This window comes from Amblyomma americanum, chromosome 4, assembly GCF_052857255.1.
Source record: "Amblyomma americanum isolate KBUSLIRL-KWMA chromosome 4, ASM5285725v1, whole genome shotgun sequence".
Classification (NCBI taxonomy): domain Eukaryota; kingdom Metazoa; phylum Arthropoda; class Arachnida; order Ixodida; family Ixodidae; genus Amblyomma; species Amblyomma americanum.
Window position 1 is genome coordinate 19523581 of NC_135500.1, and position 18559 is coordinate 19542139.

General features: G+C 47.0%; 1 protein-coding gene across 1 annotated transcript in view; it reads right to left on the reverse strand.

Annotated features, from left to right (window-relative positions):
• The window catches only part of T3dh (Type III alcohol dehydrogenase), a 109972-nt gene that overhangs the window by 69569 nt on the left and 21844 nt on the right, over positions 1 to 18559 (reverse strand). Inside the window, exons 4-6 of the mRNA XM_077660755.1 lie at positions 15429 to 15583; positions 13578 to 13774; positions 2673 to 2856 (exon numbers count right to left, since the gene is read on the reverse strand). Of these exons, the coding sequence (XP_077516881.1) occupies positions 2673 to 2856; positions 13578 to 13774; positions 15429 to 15583 (536 nt within the window). The remainder of the gene's footprint in view (positions 1 to 2672; positions 2857 to 13577; positions 13775 to 15428; positions 15584 to 18559) is intronic.

Consider the following 18559-nt stretch of genomic DNA (forward strand, 5'->3'; position numbering starts at 1 on the left):
TTCGCATATCTCTACCGCTTTCACGCGGATGCATTCGGCAGTCACAGGCAGCGATCTTGCACGCAGCTCAACCTTTCCTTCCAATTCTGGATATGCTGCGGTTCGCATATCTCTACCGCTTTCACGCGGATGCATTCGGCAGTCACAGGCAGCGATCTTGCACGCAGCGCGACCTTTCCTTCCAATTCTGGATATGCTGCGGTTCGCATATCTCTACCGCTTTCACACGAATGCATTCGGCAGTCACAGGCAGCGATCTTGCACGCAGCTCCACCTTTCCTTCCAATTCTGGATATGCTGCGGTTCGCATATCTCTACCGCTTTCACCCGGATGCATTCGGCAGTCACAGGCAGCGATCTTACACGCAGCGCAACCTTTCCTTCCCAAATATGAATTGGATACGCTGCGGTCCGCATATCTCTACCGCTTTCACGCGGATGCATTCGGCAGTCACAGACAGCGATCTTGCACGCAGCGCAACCTTTCCTTCCAATTCTGGATACGCTGCGATTCGCATATCTCTACCGCTTTCACGCGGATGCAGTCGGCAGTCACAGGCAGCGATCTTGCATGCAGCTCAACCTTTCCTTCCAATTCTGGATATGCTGCGGTTCGCGTATCTCTACCACTTTCACGCAAATGCATTCGGCAGTCACAGGCAGCGATCTTGCACACAGCGCGACCTTTCCTTCCAATTCTGGATATGCTGCGGTTCGCATATCTCTACCGCTTTCACACGAATGCATTCGGCAGTCACAGGCAGCGATCTTGCACGCAGCTCCACCTTTCCTTCCAATTCTGGATATGCTGCGGTTCGCATATCTCTACCGCTTTCACGCGGATGCATTCGGCAGTCACAGGCAGCGATCTAGCACGCAGCGCGACCTTTCCTTCCAATTCTGGATACGCTGCGGTCTGCCCACAAAATGATGTTTTCTTCTCGTTCTGCCTCTGCTAGTACTGAATGCTCTTTTTGGATACTCCAAATTCGTGCTGTGCCGCCAGGTTGCCATGAGCTTCCGCGTACTCAATCGCGTTTTTCTTGAAGGCGACGGTGAATTGCCGACGGCTTACGGTCATTTTGAAACAAAATGTGAAAAAACAGCCTCTAACCAAAATAGCTTTGCAACTACGGAAACGCAAAATGGCAGCACTGCTGCTGATGGCGATGGTGATGGAGGGACGCTGTTGAGTTCAGCCGTTCCGCAGTTTTTCTGCCAATGACCGGTATATAAGATGGGGGTCCACTTTTCACCATGTTTTTTTAAAGAAAGTTCGACCTATATTTCAGTTTTTACGGTAGTTTCTTCCATTCCCTCTTTAAGCCTAAGATAACCCATGACCTTACCATTCTGTAGTCGCTACAACGGACCTTTCCAAGGACGTCGACATCCTGAACGATGCCAGGCTGAGTGCATAGTATGAAGTCGATTTCATTTTTAGTCTAACCATTAGGGATCTTCCAGGTTCACTTCCTGTTCTCTTGTTTGTGGAAGAAGGTATTTATAATCTCTAATTATTTCTATCTGCGAACTCTACTAATAACTCTTTCCTTCTATTCCTAAAACCTATCCCATAGTCGTCTACGGCCTGGTTGCCAGCCTGCTTCCTGTCCACCTTCGCATTGAAGTCGCCCATAAGTACAGTATACTGCGATTTTACTTTATTCATAGCCGATTCTGCATGTTCATAAAAACTTTCAACGGTCTGGTCATCATGGCTGGATGTAGATGTGTAGGCATGCACCAACTTCAGCTTGTACCTCCTATTGAGCTTAATTACGATAGCTGTACCCTCTTTGTTAATACTGTAGAACTCCTCTATGTTGCCAGCTAAATCCTGATTAATGAGGAATCCCACACATAGTTCTCGTCTATCTGCTAATCCGGGATAGCACAGTATGTGCCCATCCTTTAGTACTGTATATGCCTCACCTGTCCTCCTAACTTCACTAAGCCCTATGACATCTCATTTAATGCCTGCTAGTTCCTCAAACAGCACTGCTAGGCTAGCCTCACTAGATAAGGTTCTAATGTTAAACATTTGCCAGGCTAATTCAGACCCCAATGGTGGCCTGTCCGGAGCCAGAGCTACCACCTTCATACTCTTTCTGCATAGTTTTGGGACCCTAAATAAAAATAGAGGAATCTCAGGTTTGCAAGGGTCAGCAATAACATTTGGACCAAAGAGCTTTTGCTGTAGCAGGGAAATCTGCGGATGAACAGTGCAGCAAAGAGACACATTCACTTTTGCCTAGCCAGCTACCAAATAAAGCCTTCGCTTCCCAGTTGTGGCCCCTGCCATGAGGCCGGCAGCTAAGTGTTCACATGTGAAGAGCAGTAAGACAAGAGTTGCAGATTGGGCTAGTGGGTGAACATGCATTGTAGAAAAAAAAAAGGGGGGGGTGCTGCACTAACAGATACAAACTCACTATAAATTTAATTACCAAGATCACAGAAAATGCAACATTGTGAATCTAAGGATAAAACACACGTCCAAATGGCCGTCAACACCCTGTCGTCACAGCTCATGTGGCATCCAGAAATTGTGCCTTGTGCGCATATCCTGCCAACCTCAGTCAGTTTTTTCCACACCTGTTAGTGAGGTACCCTTTTTTTTTTTGTGCAATCAGGACAAGAAAACGGTGCAGTCAGCAGCTAAGGAGACTCACCAGAGCACGTCGAAACCACTATAGGCAGCAACCCTCTCGGGCATGTGCAGTGCATGCAAGGGGTCCACAATGCCCAACGTGGGCTTGAGTGCCCGGTGGGCAATGCCCGTCTTGGCCCGCAGCGGCAGGTAGTCAAAGATGGCCACCCCAGTTGTCTCACTACCCGTACCGGCCGTTGTGGGCACTGAAACCAAGCGTTGGATTAGCAAGCATGAGGGCTTTTAAAAGAACTCTACTGTCCACTGCTGGAGACTAGCATAAAAATACAGGCATATTCTTGTAGATCTTTCCCTACAATAAAAAAGGGCTGAACTCATAGTTTTCACAAGAATTTATACTTTAAATTGGCAAAGAAAGTCAGGCTAGGGATGACGGCTGTGCGGTGCTGTGTCAAAACTTCCTTGCTCTCTAGTGCAGTCGGGTTAGCAAGCATGAGGGCTTTTAAAAGAACTGTCCACTGCTGGAGACTAGCATAAAAATACAGGCATATTCTTGTAGATCTTTCCCTACAATAAAAAAGGGCTGAACTCATAGTTTTCACAAGAATTTATACTTTAAATTGGCAAAGAAAGTCAGGCTAGGGGTGACAGCTGTGCGGTGCTGTGTCAAAACTTCCTTGCTCTCTAGTGCAGTCGGGTTAGCAAGCATGAGGGCTTTTAAAAGAACTGTCCACTGCTGGAGACTAGCATAAAAATACAGGCATATTCTTGTAGATCTTTCCCTACAATAAAAAAGGGCTGAACTCATAGTTTTCACAAGAATTTATACTTTAAATTGGCAAAGAAAGTCAGGCTAGGGGTGACGGCTGTGCGGTGCTGTGTCAAAACTTCCTTGCTCTCTAGTGCAGTTGGGTTTCATCGCCTGCAGTTGATATATTAATGCACTTTATGAATGAACTGAGTACAACAAATCACATTATTTTGGTAATTTTTGCTGGAAAAAACTTCAGGTGCCTTAATCCATCACTGTTCCTTGCATGTTTTCACCATGCTTTCTCGTCATCTCTCCTAAAGTTTTCAAAAAAGGCAGACTGCCACCAATGATGCTGCCGGCAGTAACATACTATGCATTGCCAATTTCAAGGCTGCTTTTCAGCACTAGACACGCACTGCTAAATGAACTTGTGAAGGCCAACACTTAAGAAGTGCCTGCCCCGAGTTCTGCCTTCTTATCTTTTCCATAATATTATTCTTCCCGCTCCGGGTTCTCTATGCAATGGCCGCAGTGCAACTCACCCCGCGGCATATTCACCTTTGCGTCTACACCCCACTTGTTCGTTGTGCAAACAGCAGAAAAGCCATCAAACGTCCCATGCATTCATCACCTGTCACCTGTGTACACAACGTGCACATAACTATTGACCCATTCTTCCAGCCCATCAGAAGTTACAAGGGCAGACTGCTGTGCGAGTTGGTGCATGTTTTTAACATGGAAGGTGTGAGGAAAATGAGACCATTAGCACACTGTATCATGTGCTGTTTTCATAACACTTCGCACGTTGAAAACAAGCACCACCTCTCCCAACAGTCCGCCATTGTGAAGTAGCTTTGTTGTACAATGGGCCCAGCTATTTGGCGATTAGAACTTGAAGTAATTCTTTTCGGCTGAATATATCACGGGCTGCCTGAATTTTCGGACATCTTTCAGAGTCCACAGTGAGCCCAAAAATATTCGGTTGGAGACTATGGTTTTATGGGGGTTTAACATCCCAAAGCGACTCAGGCTATGAAGGACGCCGTAGTGAAGGGCTCTGGAAATTCCAACCACCTGGGGTTCTTTAACGTGCACTGACAGCGCACAGTATAGGGGCCTCTAGAATTTCGCCTCCATCGAAATGCGACCGCCGCAGCCGGGATCTAACCTGTGTCTTTCGGGTCAGCAGCCGAGCGCCATAGCCACTGAGTCACCGCAGCGGCAGTTGGAGTCTACATTTGCAAGAAGATAAAACGGCACCGGGTTTGTGCGATCATGCACCCCTACTGCAGTGTCTGAGAAGACGAATGTAATAGCTTAAAAATAAAACTATCAACCCTTCTGAATGCACTTTTTGTATATGCCCCTGCCAAAGACACTCAGTGCAGTGAATGCATTCAGCAGTAAATATGCCATTGACACCTGTGTCCACACAGTAACTGCTATACTACTAGGCAACAACTTTTAATGCGCTAGCATTATAGTCAGATACAACTCAAGAAGGAAGAGGCAAATGCCCCTCAAAGGAGTCCCTCCAGCCAATGGTGTTGACCGATTCTCCCCCTCTCTGCTTTGACCGATCCCCTTGGACCTAACATATAGGGACATGTATTAGGTTGGGGCAACCTAAAAAGATTGAAAAATAATAAGCCCCTGCCTGCACCATGCACTGATGTAAAACAGGCTTAATACAATTTGAAGATAAAAGAAAAGGCCCGAGGGCAATGGTAATTTTACCACCCACAGGTGGGGAAAATGGGAAAAGAACGAGGGGGAGGGGGAGGAAAAGCTACATAGCGACCCACAGTGTGACGAAAGTGGGACGACAAAAAAGAACGAAAAAGAAAGTGTCCCTGCCCATACCACTACCCACAGTGTGACAGCGTAAAATTGCAGGGTGTGGCAGATGAAATGGGGATAAGCACAGCTTAATCAGATTAACAGCGACGTCGTAAGAACTGGTCGACGCCATTGGCTGGAGGGCCTGCTTTTTGAGGGGCATCTGCCACTTCGTTCTTGACTTGTGTCCGACTATCGAAGCCTTATGATGAAAAAAACAAGGCGCAGGTAGTCATAAAATTCACTGATTAGTCAAGACAGTGATGATGTCACAGGGTCAAGTGACATGGCCAAGCTCTAATTGGTTGATGGGGTGTTTGACATCATGAGACCCCATTACAGGGCCAAGATGGCAGGCGCGCTGGTAAATGACAAGGTCGAGCACCAGTTAGTCACCGGGGTGAGTGACGTCATGAGGCCACGTGACATGCCTGAGTTTGCAGGTGCATTGGAAGTTCGCAGGTGCACTGGCCACGTGAAATTGCGGAGCGTGGTGGTGGGCTCAGCAGTAAATGAAAGCTGCACTTGGTTGTGTCCAGGCGTGTCTATACAGCTCTGCACATCAGGTGGGCATCGAGCTGGAATCAACGCCATGTGTGTCTACAGTAGTGGCAAATCCCCACAAGGGGAGAGCTGACCATGAAGTATGTCGCTGCAGATGGAGCAATAATGGCTGCACAGGCTCCCGCTCAACGTATTCATCAAGCAGCAGTGACGGAGGCACAGAAACAGGCCCAGCAGACTTCAGACTTTAATGCCATCGCAATCTCGACACATACTGTAATCAAGGATCCGTTAAATTGGTGCCGAAGCGAGAGCCAAAACACGCCCTCTCTTTCTATGTAGCGGAATAACTGAGTATAATATGAGGGTTTTTTCCAGACTTTAGCATGTCAAATTTTCACCTCATATTACACGTGGATCCGAAAAATCTTTAGGCAAAATCTGAAGTTCCGATTTTGTTATTATTAAGCGCTATCTAGCGGGAGTGTAGGTTGATAGTTTCAATTTTGACAACCTTTCACTATGCTGACTTCACCTTGCAGTGCCCACCCTACCAAAGGCAAGACGATCGCACCTCTCATGGCAATGGGACCGCAAATGCAGTACTCAGCTGCTTTTAAAAGGAAAGTAATTATGGCTGCTGAAAGCATTGGCACCACATGAAGCACTGTTGCGTAGACTGAATGAGGCAGGGAGAGCCTGCAGTTACTGCTGCCAGACATGGGCCTCTGTAGCCACACTGTGCAGTTGAATTGCGGATGCTTGGGCCAGCATTCCCGGGGAGTTTGTCGGCACTGAAACGTGTTGCTATGGAAATTTATCTCTAACAATGGCCTCTCAGAAGACCATACACCTGACAATGATTATCACTAAAGCTCTGACTCTGGACACTTCTTAACCCTGTGCGCCCACACGCATGATGGAACCGTAGCAAAGTGGAGTTATGGGCCTCTCTTGCCCTCGTTTGTCTTGCTCTAAGCCTACCTGCAAATCATGATGGAACCGGACCGTGCATGCAGATGGGACACAACAACGTCCGCAAGAGAGGACGTTCGGCTTCCACGACTTCTGGAACGAGTTTTCAAGCTGACGGCCTTTGCATACTATTGTATGCGCCACCTTGTAGCGGCTGCAGCAGCATGCGTGAAGAAAACGAAGAACCTTAAGCACGAGCCAATCGGAACGCTGGAGGCGTCTTGCTGGCACAGCAGCCTACGCTATGCTCTGGGGCACTCTCAAATAAATGTGGCTGCACCACATCTGGATCCTTTGTGCGTCACATAGTTGGTGACCTAGGACAGCCTGAATGCCCCCACAACCAGAGCACCGAAGCTGTAACTTCGAGTTCCTGCCTTGCCATGGACCTACCGCAAGATGAGTGGCACCCGATCCCGTCCCAAGTACAGCTGTGGCCATTCCGACCACACAGCCACATTGCTTGGTTCACGTAAGTGGAGGCCCAGCTATACGTCTACGGCATGTCATCCCACATTTGGCAGCTCCTCCTCGTCAAGTGGAAGTTGCCCGCCAACATCTTTGACCAGCTTGACCTTCCACCGCCGGACGACCACCTGTTCGATAGACTGAAAGAAGCTTTTTTCCGTTTTTACGGCGCTCCACTCCGCTACCCCGCTGCAAGCAATTCGCCACCTAGTGAGGCAACTAAAGCCAGTACAGCCGAAAGCACCCGTCCAACAGCAGCTCCAGCTCAGCCTTGCTCGCAAACTCCCGTGAGTACTCTTGCACTATTACCGGATGAGGTACCACTCGCCGAGCGCCCCATCTCTTCGAGTGGTTTTCTGACCTGTGGATCCCCTTCGCATTCCACGCACACGTCGTCGGCACCTCCGTCCCTGCCTCCGGCGCGGCCCACTCTGCCTCCTGCTGCCAGCCACATGCACGCTCAACACTGCCCAGTTGCACCGGACAATCAGCTTGAATCGCGCCACGCCGCTTGCTGTACATCTCACGACGTAAACCATACCTGTCCCACCGTGACAGCCGCGACAACCAGTGCACTTCCTGTTTTCCGTGAGGCGTCCAGACACCACTGTGCGTCTCATTCACCGCAGCCGGTGGCGTCTGCACCATCCCTCATGGCCATTTGTGACCATGACATCCCCTACTTTTCCTTTGCCTCTAGTGACTACGCTGCTGTTAGCTCACCGTTTGCTCTCTTCAGTGCGGCTGGCATTCATAAGTCGCCTACCCCGGCTGTGTCTCCATGCCTTGCGACAGTTCAGTGCATCAGAGCCCGTGAGAGTAGAAGCCAGCAGCAACTTCAGCGACATGCGAAGTTTTTGCGTCGCTGGCACAGCAGCCAGCTAGTACGTACGTTCAGGCCCCCCCGCTGCCGACCACGTCGCAGTCAACCTCACCACCGTGTACTACGCACTTCATTGCATGGATGCCGCACTTCCCGCCACTGGCTTACAGCTTCCTCCATCTACGGGACTGTGTCAAGCCCATCACCTGCCCAATCCAGATCTGCGATGTCAGGCAGTAGACGAGCCAACCGGTTTTGCTTGGGCGGCAGCAACTACTTGGTTACTCTGTCCGCGCTTACATTTCGTGGCAAGCGTCGACCACTGCGAAGTAGTCAGGCTCGCCCTCCTGAACTTGCACTGCCTACCTGATGGCCAGCATAGAATTATACCCCTGTCACACGGGCACGTGTAAGGCCTTAGGAATTAAGGTCCTTTGCCCCAAAGGCGCGTGACGCGCATCTACATGGCAAAGTGTCGAGACCTTTGCGATAAAGGTCCGTAGCAATAAAGGCGGCCGTCAGCGGCCTTAAAGTTGCTTAAAGGAGCAACCCAGACGGCAGCGCCAGCTAGCGAGCTCAAAGAATAAAAATTTGACGCAATTTTTAGTTTTGAAACCGTAAAAAGATATCTAATTTATCTTATTTAATGGTTAATTTTGCGTTACAGTGCACTTAAGCGAAGAGGAGGCTATGACTAAAGACATCCACACTGCTAAGAAAGGACTTGAACGCTTTTCAGCAGCCGCATCGACACACACGTGCTTGCGCATCTCGCTTTGCTGTTTTTTCTTCGTTTGTTCTTTGTTGTGTGCGTGTTTTGAGTTTGCTTGTGTGCACAAAGACACAAGCAACAAAGCACGCTTCTCGAACACGATGAGAAGCCGAACGGAAAAGTGCGCCTACCGTGGTCGGACCGAGAACGATGAAAAAAAAAAAAGAAACTTTGTTTCAAAATATCTGTTTGTCACCGTCAGAACGCTCGTTTATTATCGTGATAGCTACTTTTTCCAACATAAACGAAAGCACTCTTAGCTGAAGTGCTACAGTGTGCTTTAATTTCATGTTACTGGCGCCGCTGCACACACAGCGGTGACTTTTAGCATTCACAGAGGCCGCGTTCTAGCTCCTTTGGATTTGCCGTGTAGCAGCGTCGCTGCTCCTTTTCGGTTTTCCTCCTTTAGTGCAATAAGACAACTTTACGGCAAAGGCCGAGAAGAAGTCCCGTGTGACAGGGGTATTAGTGATCTGAACTTGACTGGCCTTTCACATCTGTTCCTTTTCGTTTAGTGTATGTGCTCCCTTATGCATTCTTCCTTCAGTGCGTATCTTCTCGCGCAAACTCCTTATTCGCGATGGGTGGGGGCCTCTGTAGCGCCACCTTATAGCAGCCGTAACGGCACGCTTGAAGAGAACGAGGAACCTTAAGCACGAGCCAATCAGAACGCTGAAGGCACCTTGCTGGCACAGCAGCCTGGGCTACGCTCTGGGGCACTCTCAAATAAATGTGGTCGCACCACATCTGGATCCTTTGTGCGTCACACTATCATTATATAGGGATGAAAACTTTTTTTCTGTTTCTGCTATCCCCAAACTACCCCTCGTATTATATGTGGGTTTTTACAATAGTCCCCGCTTGCCATTAGTGTTAGTTTTCTCTTAAAGCACAGTTATATTGTGAGTATTCATTATTTAAGGAATATTTCTAATATAGCTACCAGCTTTCAATCTCGAAAGTAAAAAAAAATGAGTTTTCTTGATTACCATGAGCGCTCTAGGCACGTCCAGTTACAAAGCCTCCATAGATGGCAGCAGCTGCCTCAGTGGAGGAATGAACGTGCCGCAGAGAGAGCAAAGAACCAGGCAGCGAGGCGCACGGTAGTGCGCCCGAACTGTTAGGCAGAAAAACACAGTTATGGATGCTTCATCCTTGTAGCCTTCCCTCATTGCCCAGCAAAAGTGTCACTGAGTATAGCACACCACTGGCAGCAAACACTGGCCAGTTAGGCTGATGTTGGGCCCATGTCTGTCACAATTAAAGTGCTCAAAAAGACACTTAACCCCTTAACCGTTTTGGACGATCTGCGCTTGTCCTTGCCAAACCGTCCCCAAACCGTTTTGGATGAGTGTAGCTCGTCCTCGCTGAATAGGTTCTTCCCTTCAGCGTTTCGGACGAGCAGTGCTCGTGTGTGGCTTAGATGACATTTTGATCGACATATGGCAGCACTGACCTGTTAATTTCGTTTTCTTCTACCACATAAACGTTTCTTTCATATGGCAACCTGGGTTTTAAAAATGGCATCCGGCGGAGGCGACGTGTGTATTCCAGGCCCATCTTCTCGGAAATAACACTTTTCTTCGTTTTCATCTTCAGACGATGGTGATTCAGACACCGAAGTGTACATTGTTTCAGGGAACGATGACGACAGTGATGACGTACTGAGCAGTTCTTCCAATGATGGAGAGGGGCCAGCTCAGAAGCGAACTTTGCGCCGCGCGTCAGTGGATGAAGATCGACATCAGTAACATCCCTACGCGACCCCCTCGGTTTTCTTTTCTGGCAGTTCCCGGTAAGACGTTCACTATAAGCTCGCCTGATGACTTGCTTGAATATATTGAGTGTTTCCTCAATGAGAAACTCATTTCAATGGTGGTTGAAGAAACTGACCGCAACGCTGCTGAGAAGGTGAAGGGCTGCCGTTCGCATGAGCGCTCCCGCGTCAAAAAATGGGTGCCAGTGACTGAGGAAGAGATGTAGGTGTCTCTTGGTCTCTTGCTGTTGCAAGGAATTTGGTGGTTGGTTTGTGGACGGAATGGTTTTCGTGCAAGAGCTGCAACAAACCGCTATGCATGATCCCTTGTTTTGAAGCTTACCACATCGTCCCGAAGCTTCCTTGGGGAAGCAATCAACTGTTTGTCACCACAACTCAGTGAAAGAGTTCAGAAATTGTTGGCTGTGGTCGTTTTTTATTTTTTATCGCTCATTACCAGCAGGAAGTTGGTTTTCTCTATTGTGAGAAATAATAAACTTGAACATGCTAATTTGACTTCGTGTTTCCTTCAAATATTTTTTAAAGATTGAATGCATGCTTTTTATTGCAATATTAATCGAAATCAGGAATAAAAAAAATAAGCAGTTAAGTAAACAAATTCGTTGATATAACAAAATGGTGAAGGGGTTAAGCTCCACTTTAAGGGTATGACATGACAGCATTAGTGGGTTAATGCATAAGTGCCATTGGTCATTCTATACTTAACATTCATGACCCCTGGGGCCCTCATATCCCTCCTGGTGCAGTGGTTAAGCGAAGCACCACTGTCCCAGCAGGTGGCTGTTTCGAACACAGCCACTGGTGGGGCTTGTGAGACCCAGCCTGTCATGACAAATCAGGGGCTTGTGAGACCCAGCCTGTCATGACAAATCATTAACTTAACAGCCACCTGCCACCTAAGTTGCTTTTTCTGGGGATTTTTCGCGGATTTTTTTTGCTAGCGGCCAAGGACACTGGCACCGGCTTTTCTGCGGCACAGAGCCCTTAACACTACCAGGCTAAAAGTTTCTTTGTAGAAGGGTTGTTGCTGTGCTGCGCCAATTTAATTTCAAGCCTTTCAATTAGCATCCAAGTTTCAGCCCGACAGGTGAGCTTTGTACAGGAGCGGTTAAACGGCCATAAAGGCTTTTTTCCTTCTCGCATACCTCGGTGAAATTTGGCTCCCGCTGATGCTCCAGAACGGAGTGTTTCTGACCACCTTGATTAGACTGCTTCAAGGGCAGCTCCAACAGCAGTAGCTGGCGTAGATCGTGGACAAAGGCCCAAAGGACAAAGTGGATGAACAAAGCCCCCTTACCTTCCCCTTTGTCGACCAGCCCGAGATAGCTGCCTGAAATAGCTGTGTTTCCCACTGCTTTTCATCCGTTAGCAAGTAGGTAATTCTAGGGCATTTCTGACAGTGGGCCCCCTCAAACTCAGACTGCTCTGGAATACCCGCCTGTTTTGGTTGCCTGATGACGGCAACACGATCTGACCGCCCAGAAAGCACAGTGCTGGCGCAATCTGGAAATAGAGTGGTGGCCAGTCGGGAGTGCAGATGAGATCGATGGCCTGCTTCCCAGCCAAGGAGCCATCGCCTAAAAAGAAAGCAGCTCAAAAGCAGGACAGAATCAGAGATGCACAGCAATACCTGCATGAACCATGACATGTCAAGTTTCCAGCACACAAGGTCAGAGGTGCCCATAAAGTTACCAACATAAAGGCCATGCCCCATTGCCCGCAAAGCAGTGGCTGTAGAAACAGAAAGTTAACAGCGTGACAGCATGTACTGAACTCTTTTCCTTGGTACCTCAAAATGAAAGCTCTGTGTGCCAAATTGCTGCTATGCGACACCACTGACCAGGAAAAGCTCAAAGTGCATGAAGTGGTCATAACATGGAAGTGCACACCAGCCTTGAGACACTCCTTCTCAATGATGTGGCACTAAATACCGACTCACAACACACTCTCTGCAGCCCAGTGCACCACAGCACTTGCTGCTGGGCTGGCGGGCTTGTATCTGCTCTGCAGGAACACAAATGAAAGCAAGCCATAAAACCTACAGAGGATGTTTACTACATTCAAATCAGTACGAAAGCACAGATCTGTACTATGTAGAAGATGACGATGAGCGCGCAGTGCCGCCAGACAAAGCAGATGGCAGCTGACGAAGACGACGCTCTGCAGTCCACAACACGAGAGTGTGGTGCAGTTTCACACAAGGCGTGCTCAGCTGTGGTGACAGCCTAGTCGTCTCGCGCAGTGGCCTTTGAAGCTCATCTATTCATGCTGCCGCGGATTTGACTCCCAGTCGTGGATATTGATGTGATTTCTTTTCCTGCCTCCTTTTTTCTATGCTCCCGAGGAGATGCACGTACAAGATAAGATTTTGCTAGGCTCTGAACTTCCGGATTAGTGCTAAAAACCAGTGAAGAGTAGCGCTTGTTGTCTCTGTGCAGTACTAAAGAGCACCCAGTCCACAAAGCTGGTTCCAAACCTGAGACAGCTGTACTTGCCATGATAAGCTAAGAGTCCTTGTTTTAATGCGACAGCATTAAGGCTCCTGTTCTGCAGAAAATCCAATCTCAGCGGCGGCATTGTAAGTGTAAAAAACCCTGGAGAAGCAACCTAGGTCGCGCGACCTTGTGTAGTCATCTAAGCCTGCCCATTGAATTGTGAACAAACTGACTACCATGGTAGGTGGCATTAAATAGGATCGGTTGCAAGGGGCTGCTCGGGAAGAGCAACCTGGGCCTCACAAGCCCCACAGGTGGCAGCACCTGCCATTGCAAGGCAGCGACCGCTGCACCACTGGAGTGGTCTGAGGACTCTCAGGGACTTATGAACGTAAAGTCGAGAATAGCAAAAGTCATTAACGCTACCATGTCATACCCTTATGGCAGAGCTTCCCCTCCAAATTTTTTTTCAACCAGCAGCTCCCTTGAAGGGAGTGCACCCTCAGGCGGACACATTAACAGGTGCTCCAATTTGGCCAGCAGGGCTCCCTCCAGGATGGTGGACTGAACAATGCAAGAACACAATGGCCCAGCACAAATGACAACCAAAAGCAGTCACCTGCCACCAGTGGCTTGAGGTTGGACGGGATGGGGATGCCACGGCCTATAGGGGCGTTGACAAAGTCCAAGAAGTCCCGGTCCCGGTTGCACGAGTACAGGTTGGCCGCCTTGCATGTGTCGATAGTGGAGCCCCCGCCCACAGCCAGGAAGGCATCATACTCCCCACCACGGGCAAACGCTATGGCCTTCTGGAAGCTGCATGCAGAGGCAACAACCCACACCAGAGCAAACGAGAGAGGAGAGGTCACCAAATGACAAGGCACAGCTGCATTCAGTGACGTTCGCTTGTGAAAATCACAAAAAAAGGATGCACCCAAAGCGTGCAGCACAGCTCATCCAAGTATCCAACAATGTCCTCTCTACTGTTGGTGCTCTCAGATTATTCACACATGCATCAATGCAGTGGTGTGCTTGTTGGGACGTCGTTATCTTTGTGTGACTCCTTTACATACTGAATCACGAGATTTGCTGCATATCAAGGTGCATGCCATGCTGGAGGAAGCAGCGATTCTCAACATCTTGCTCCACTGTTTTTATGAGTGGTTAAAAAAATCACCGTCACAAAAAAAAAAGAGAAAATTTACATGCAGTTTTCTAGCTTTAAGTCAGACTGAGCAGCATGTTCCCGAACAGCGCGAAAGCATTTGAAATGGACGTGCGCATCCATCGTTAGCAGGATAACAATGGACAATGGGTGTAGTAGGCAAACAGCATTATGGGACAATAAGAACAATCACGCAGCTGACTGGCTGCATTTTTATTCTGCCTATGTCCTCACATTTGCCTCTATTCAAGGCAGAAAATAAATCTAGGTTTTTGCTCTCATCTGTAAGACATAAAAACATGGACTATTCTAAGAGGGCAGCTAGATACTGCAAAGCATCAGCATTACAAGCACTGTTGACTAATGATAAAAAATAATAAAGTAACTTTTTAATGAGGTATTTTTTCTCGTACTGTAGGCCATCTATTGTTATTTCTGGTTTCTGGAGGGCAGATATGAAATAAGTTTCTTCCAAGTTTCTTTAACATCTTCCACTGAACAGATGTGCATTATAACGGCACTTTGCGTGTTTTAAACACTTATCCAAGATATTTATCTATTTTTTAAAAGCTTTTAGTACTTCAGGCTCAAGACTCTCAAGGATGTCATAATACAACCCGGCTTTTGCCTTAATCAAGACTCTCAAGGATGTCATAATACAACCCGGCTTTTGCCTTAATCATTTCAGGCAATTTAATCACCATCCAGAGCTAATGTGCCCACTTCGTTTTAAAAATTTTTTTGTATTGAAAATGCTGTTTATATATTGAACAAAACTGCTAAATAAAACGGTCATATGTCTCAGTGGGTGAAGAACGACAAAACAGGTCGTCCCAGTGTGTGACACCTACTTGTAATTCAACAAAGCGCAGTGAAAGAAGGTTGCATCTTGTCATCGCGATTTGAGATTTCTTGCTATGCACTGTCTAGAAGTGACGAACACCAGGAGTGGATATAGCGTCCAGCATTTGCTGAATGAATTCAAAGCAACATGGAATCTGTTCTCTAGTGGAGTAATAATTGATGCTAGCAGGGGCTCCCTCATATAAAATCTGATATCAAAGGCTTACATAGGGGGCCCTTTTCATAAGCCCGATAAGAGTGTCCTAGCCTCTGCCCAATAAAGAACATCGCAGGCTTTTCACTGCTTCTAGCTTACCGACACTTATGAATGAGCACCCCGTCTCTCGTGACGTTTCTGGGTCACTACAGATGCTGAATGAAGCTTGCATGCTTGTGTCGTCTGCCTGCCTGCAGTGCGAACAGCACACACACACACACGTGGACTGGGATTGCTGCCCTCACCTCTCGTCGGTAGGCTCGATGCAGACCTCGCTGAAGAGGCTGTAGTTCACCTTGTGCCTGTGCAGAGAGTCCAGGGTGTCCCGCACAGGTGGCAGGCCCACCAGGTTTGGGTCTGTCATGAGACACACATTCTTGGCACCCAGGTTGTTCATGTCCTGCGCCCCCCAACACCCCAAAACAAGCGTCATTCATGCACCAGTTTCATGGTTGTATTTCGTTCATTTATTTCCAAATACTGCAAGCAGCAGAGGGTTACTAAAGTTAAGGCATTTGACCCCGCTCAAAAGTGCCGCCATCTATACCCTCAACAACCAGATCAGGTAGGCGGCTCCGTTGCTCAAATGACTGCATACTGCATTTAAATGCATTGCATTAATATAAGAATTAATAACGCAATGCAAAAACCTTAAAAATCAGTGTGGCAACATTCTGAGAACAGAGTCAAATTTACTGATAAAAGTGCAGAAAAGGGAAAGAAACTGCAATCATATCGCTGGAAGATGAAACGAACTGCTTGCTTCTGCACAGCCTCAAGTTTCCTGATTTCGGTTGCAGAGTCCAAGCTCCAAACCACTGACACATGTTCAAGAAGACGGATTACAGATCTGTACATGAGAAGTTTTGTTTCTTTAGCGGCCTGAGACAATGTACAACGTAGATACCCAAGTTTTTTCAAGGCTTTACCACGGATTGAATTAATGTGTTCAGACCATGACATGTTATTCATAAAAGTTACTCCAAGGTACTTGACATTAGAAATTCTGTTTAGCAATTGCCCATTTAAAGAGTAATTGAAAACTGATGGAGGGTTTATTGGTGAAAGCAAAGACAACAGTTTTCTGGAAGTTTGAACTCATCTGCCACTTGTCACACCAAGCACAGAACTTTGAGAAGGAGTCAGTAAGGCTGTTGTGGTCCTGACGGTTATTAGCGGGAGTATACAAGATGCAATCATTGGCGTAGAGGCGAATCTGAGATGTGATGTTGCATGAAAGGTCGTTTACATAAAGCAAAAAGAGTAGCAGGGTGATAATAAAGCGTTAGGGATCTCCAGAAGCTACATTGATGGCAAAGGATTCGGCGCTGTTAAAGGAAATTAACTGTGAACGTTGGGCGAGGAAACTGGAAATTCAATCAACTAGGTAAGTGCTATTTAAAACAGAGTGTAGTTTTTTTAGAAGTTTGCAGTGATGTACTATGTTGAACGCTTTAGACAAATCTATAAATATGGTCTCAACTTGACCACAGAGATGCAAGCACTGAGAGATATTGTGTGTGAACTCTAGCAGTTGTGTTATTGTGCTAAACCCTTATCTGAAACCATGTTGAACATTGAATAATATGTTAATAGATTCAAGAAATTCCATTATGTGCTCATGTATATGTGCTCCAAGAGTATACAAGACTGGGATGTTCCTGAGATAGGCCTGTAATTACACAGTTTATGATTACTGCCCGACTTAAATATGGGTAGCACGTCAGGTAACATCCAAGATGAGGGTACTACAGAAGATGAAAATGATTTCTTAAAAATAACAGTAAGGTAGCGGAATGTCCATAATGAGTAACGAACCAGGAAACAGTTGAATACGCCATCAGGGCCAATAGCTTTTTTCGTGTCCAAGCTCAATATCAGATTTAACACTGCATCTAGTGCGATTGTGATGTCATTTAGGGAATTAGAAGGTGCAGCTAAGTCAAAACGTGGAACATCACAACTGTCCACAGCCAAACCAGACTGAAAATAAAGGCCGTGGTAACATTTATGGGATTGCTGTTTAGGATGCCATCAATTGTAAAGGAATTCTGGAATGAGCTAGTGGGCAGAACTGACCTCCAAAACCTATCTGGCTTTGTCGAGTAATTGCTGCAGTTCTAAGCGATTAAAAAAATCCTTTCCCAAGTTCATTTTTTTCATCATGGGTAAAAACCGATGCATGCATGATTTAGGCTTATGGAAGTTTATAAAGTCCCAAAGCAACTCAGTCTACAAGGAACACTGTAGTGAAGGGCTCTGGAAATTTTGACCACCTGGGGCTCTTTAACGTGCAATGATATCACACAGTACACGGGCCTCTAGAATTTAACCTCCATCGAAATTTGACCACCGCGGCTGGGATCGAACCAGCGTCTTTCGGGCCAGCAGCCGAGCGCCATAACCACTGAGCCACTGCGGCTGCTCTATCCATGATTTAACCAGTTCTTCAAAGAAGTTAGATCATTGACATCACAATTTGAGCGAAGTGCCGCAAATTCATTGAATGAGTCAGCTAAGGTGTCTTATTATCATCTGCACGGTTGAAATCAGGAAACGTTGCATATCGAAAAAGGTGTTTGAGAACCGTATAGTAAGGGATACCAGAACAGCCTTGTGGCCGGAAATACCTTCCATTACATCACATGTAAAGCCTTTATCAGCAAGATCAGCACTAACAAATACTAAATCCAAAGTAGCACCTAGTCTGCCTTTATCATTTACTAACTGTTCGAAAGACAAGGAAAAATTAATTATTTCTCTATTAATGCATGGATACCGACCAGAAGATGATAATGACAGCCAATGAATGCCGGGGAAATTGAAATCTCCCATGCAAGTGATGTTGGACTTCTCCATATTGTGGTAGTATATGAACCAGATCAAGCCATGTAGTGCATCTACAGAGGAACTTGGAGGACAGTAGAAGACGCCTACTGCAAATATTTGTTTGTTTAGGTAGAGTCTACATCAGACTGTTTTGGCATCCAGAAGTGAAGGCAAGACGTGGGAGCAGCCCGCTTAGTGGTTAATTATCGCTACTTGCAGGACCAAATAAAGTTTTCCATCCAGCCATCCACCACCTCTGATGTCCTGGTGGTCGGCTCTCACCAACACATAACCGGGGGGAGTAATTTCTGAATCATAAATGCCCTCATGTAAACATGTCTCTGCGGCACCCACTACACCAGGAGAATGAGACGAGATAAGGGACAGAAAAGACGGGAATTTATCTACAAGAGTTCTGGCGTTTAGATATAAGATTAACAGGTTATCAGAACAACATGTGGACTGTCACTCAGAGGGTGAGACAGGAGAGGGACGGCGTTTCAATGTTGTTTTCAGTTCTAGTTTTGTTTTCATTCAGTCGTTCACG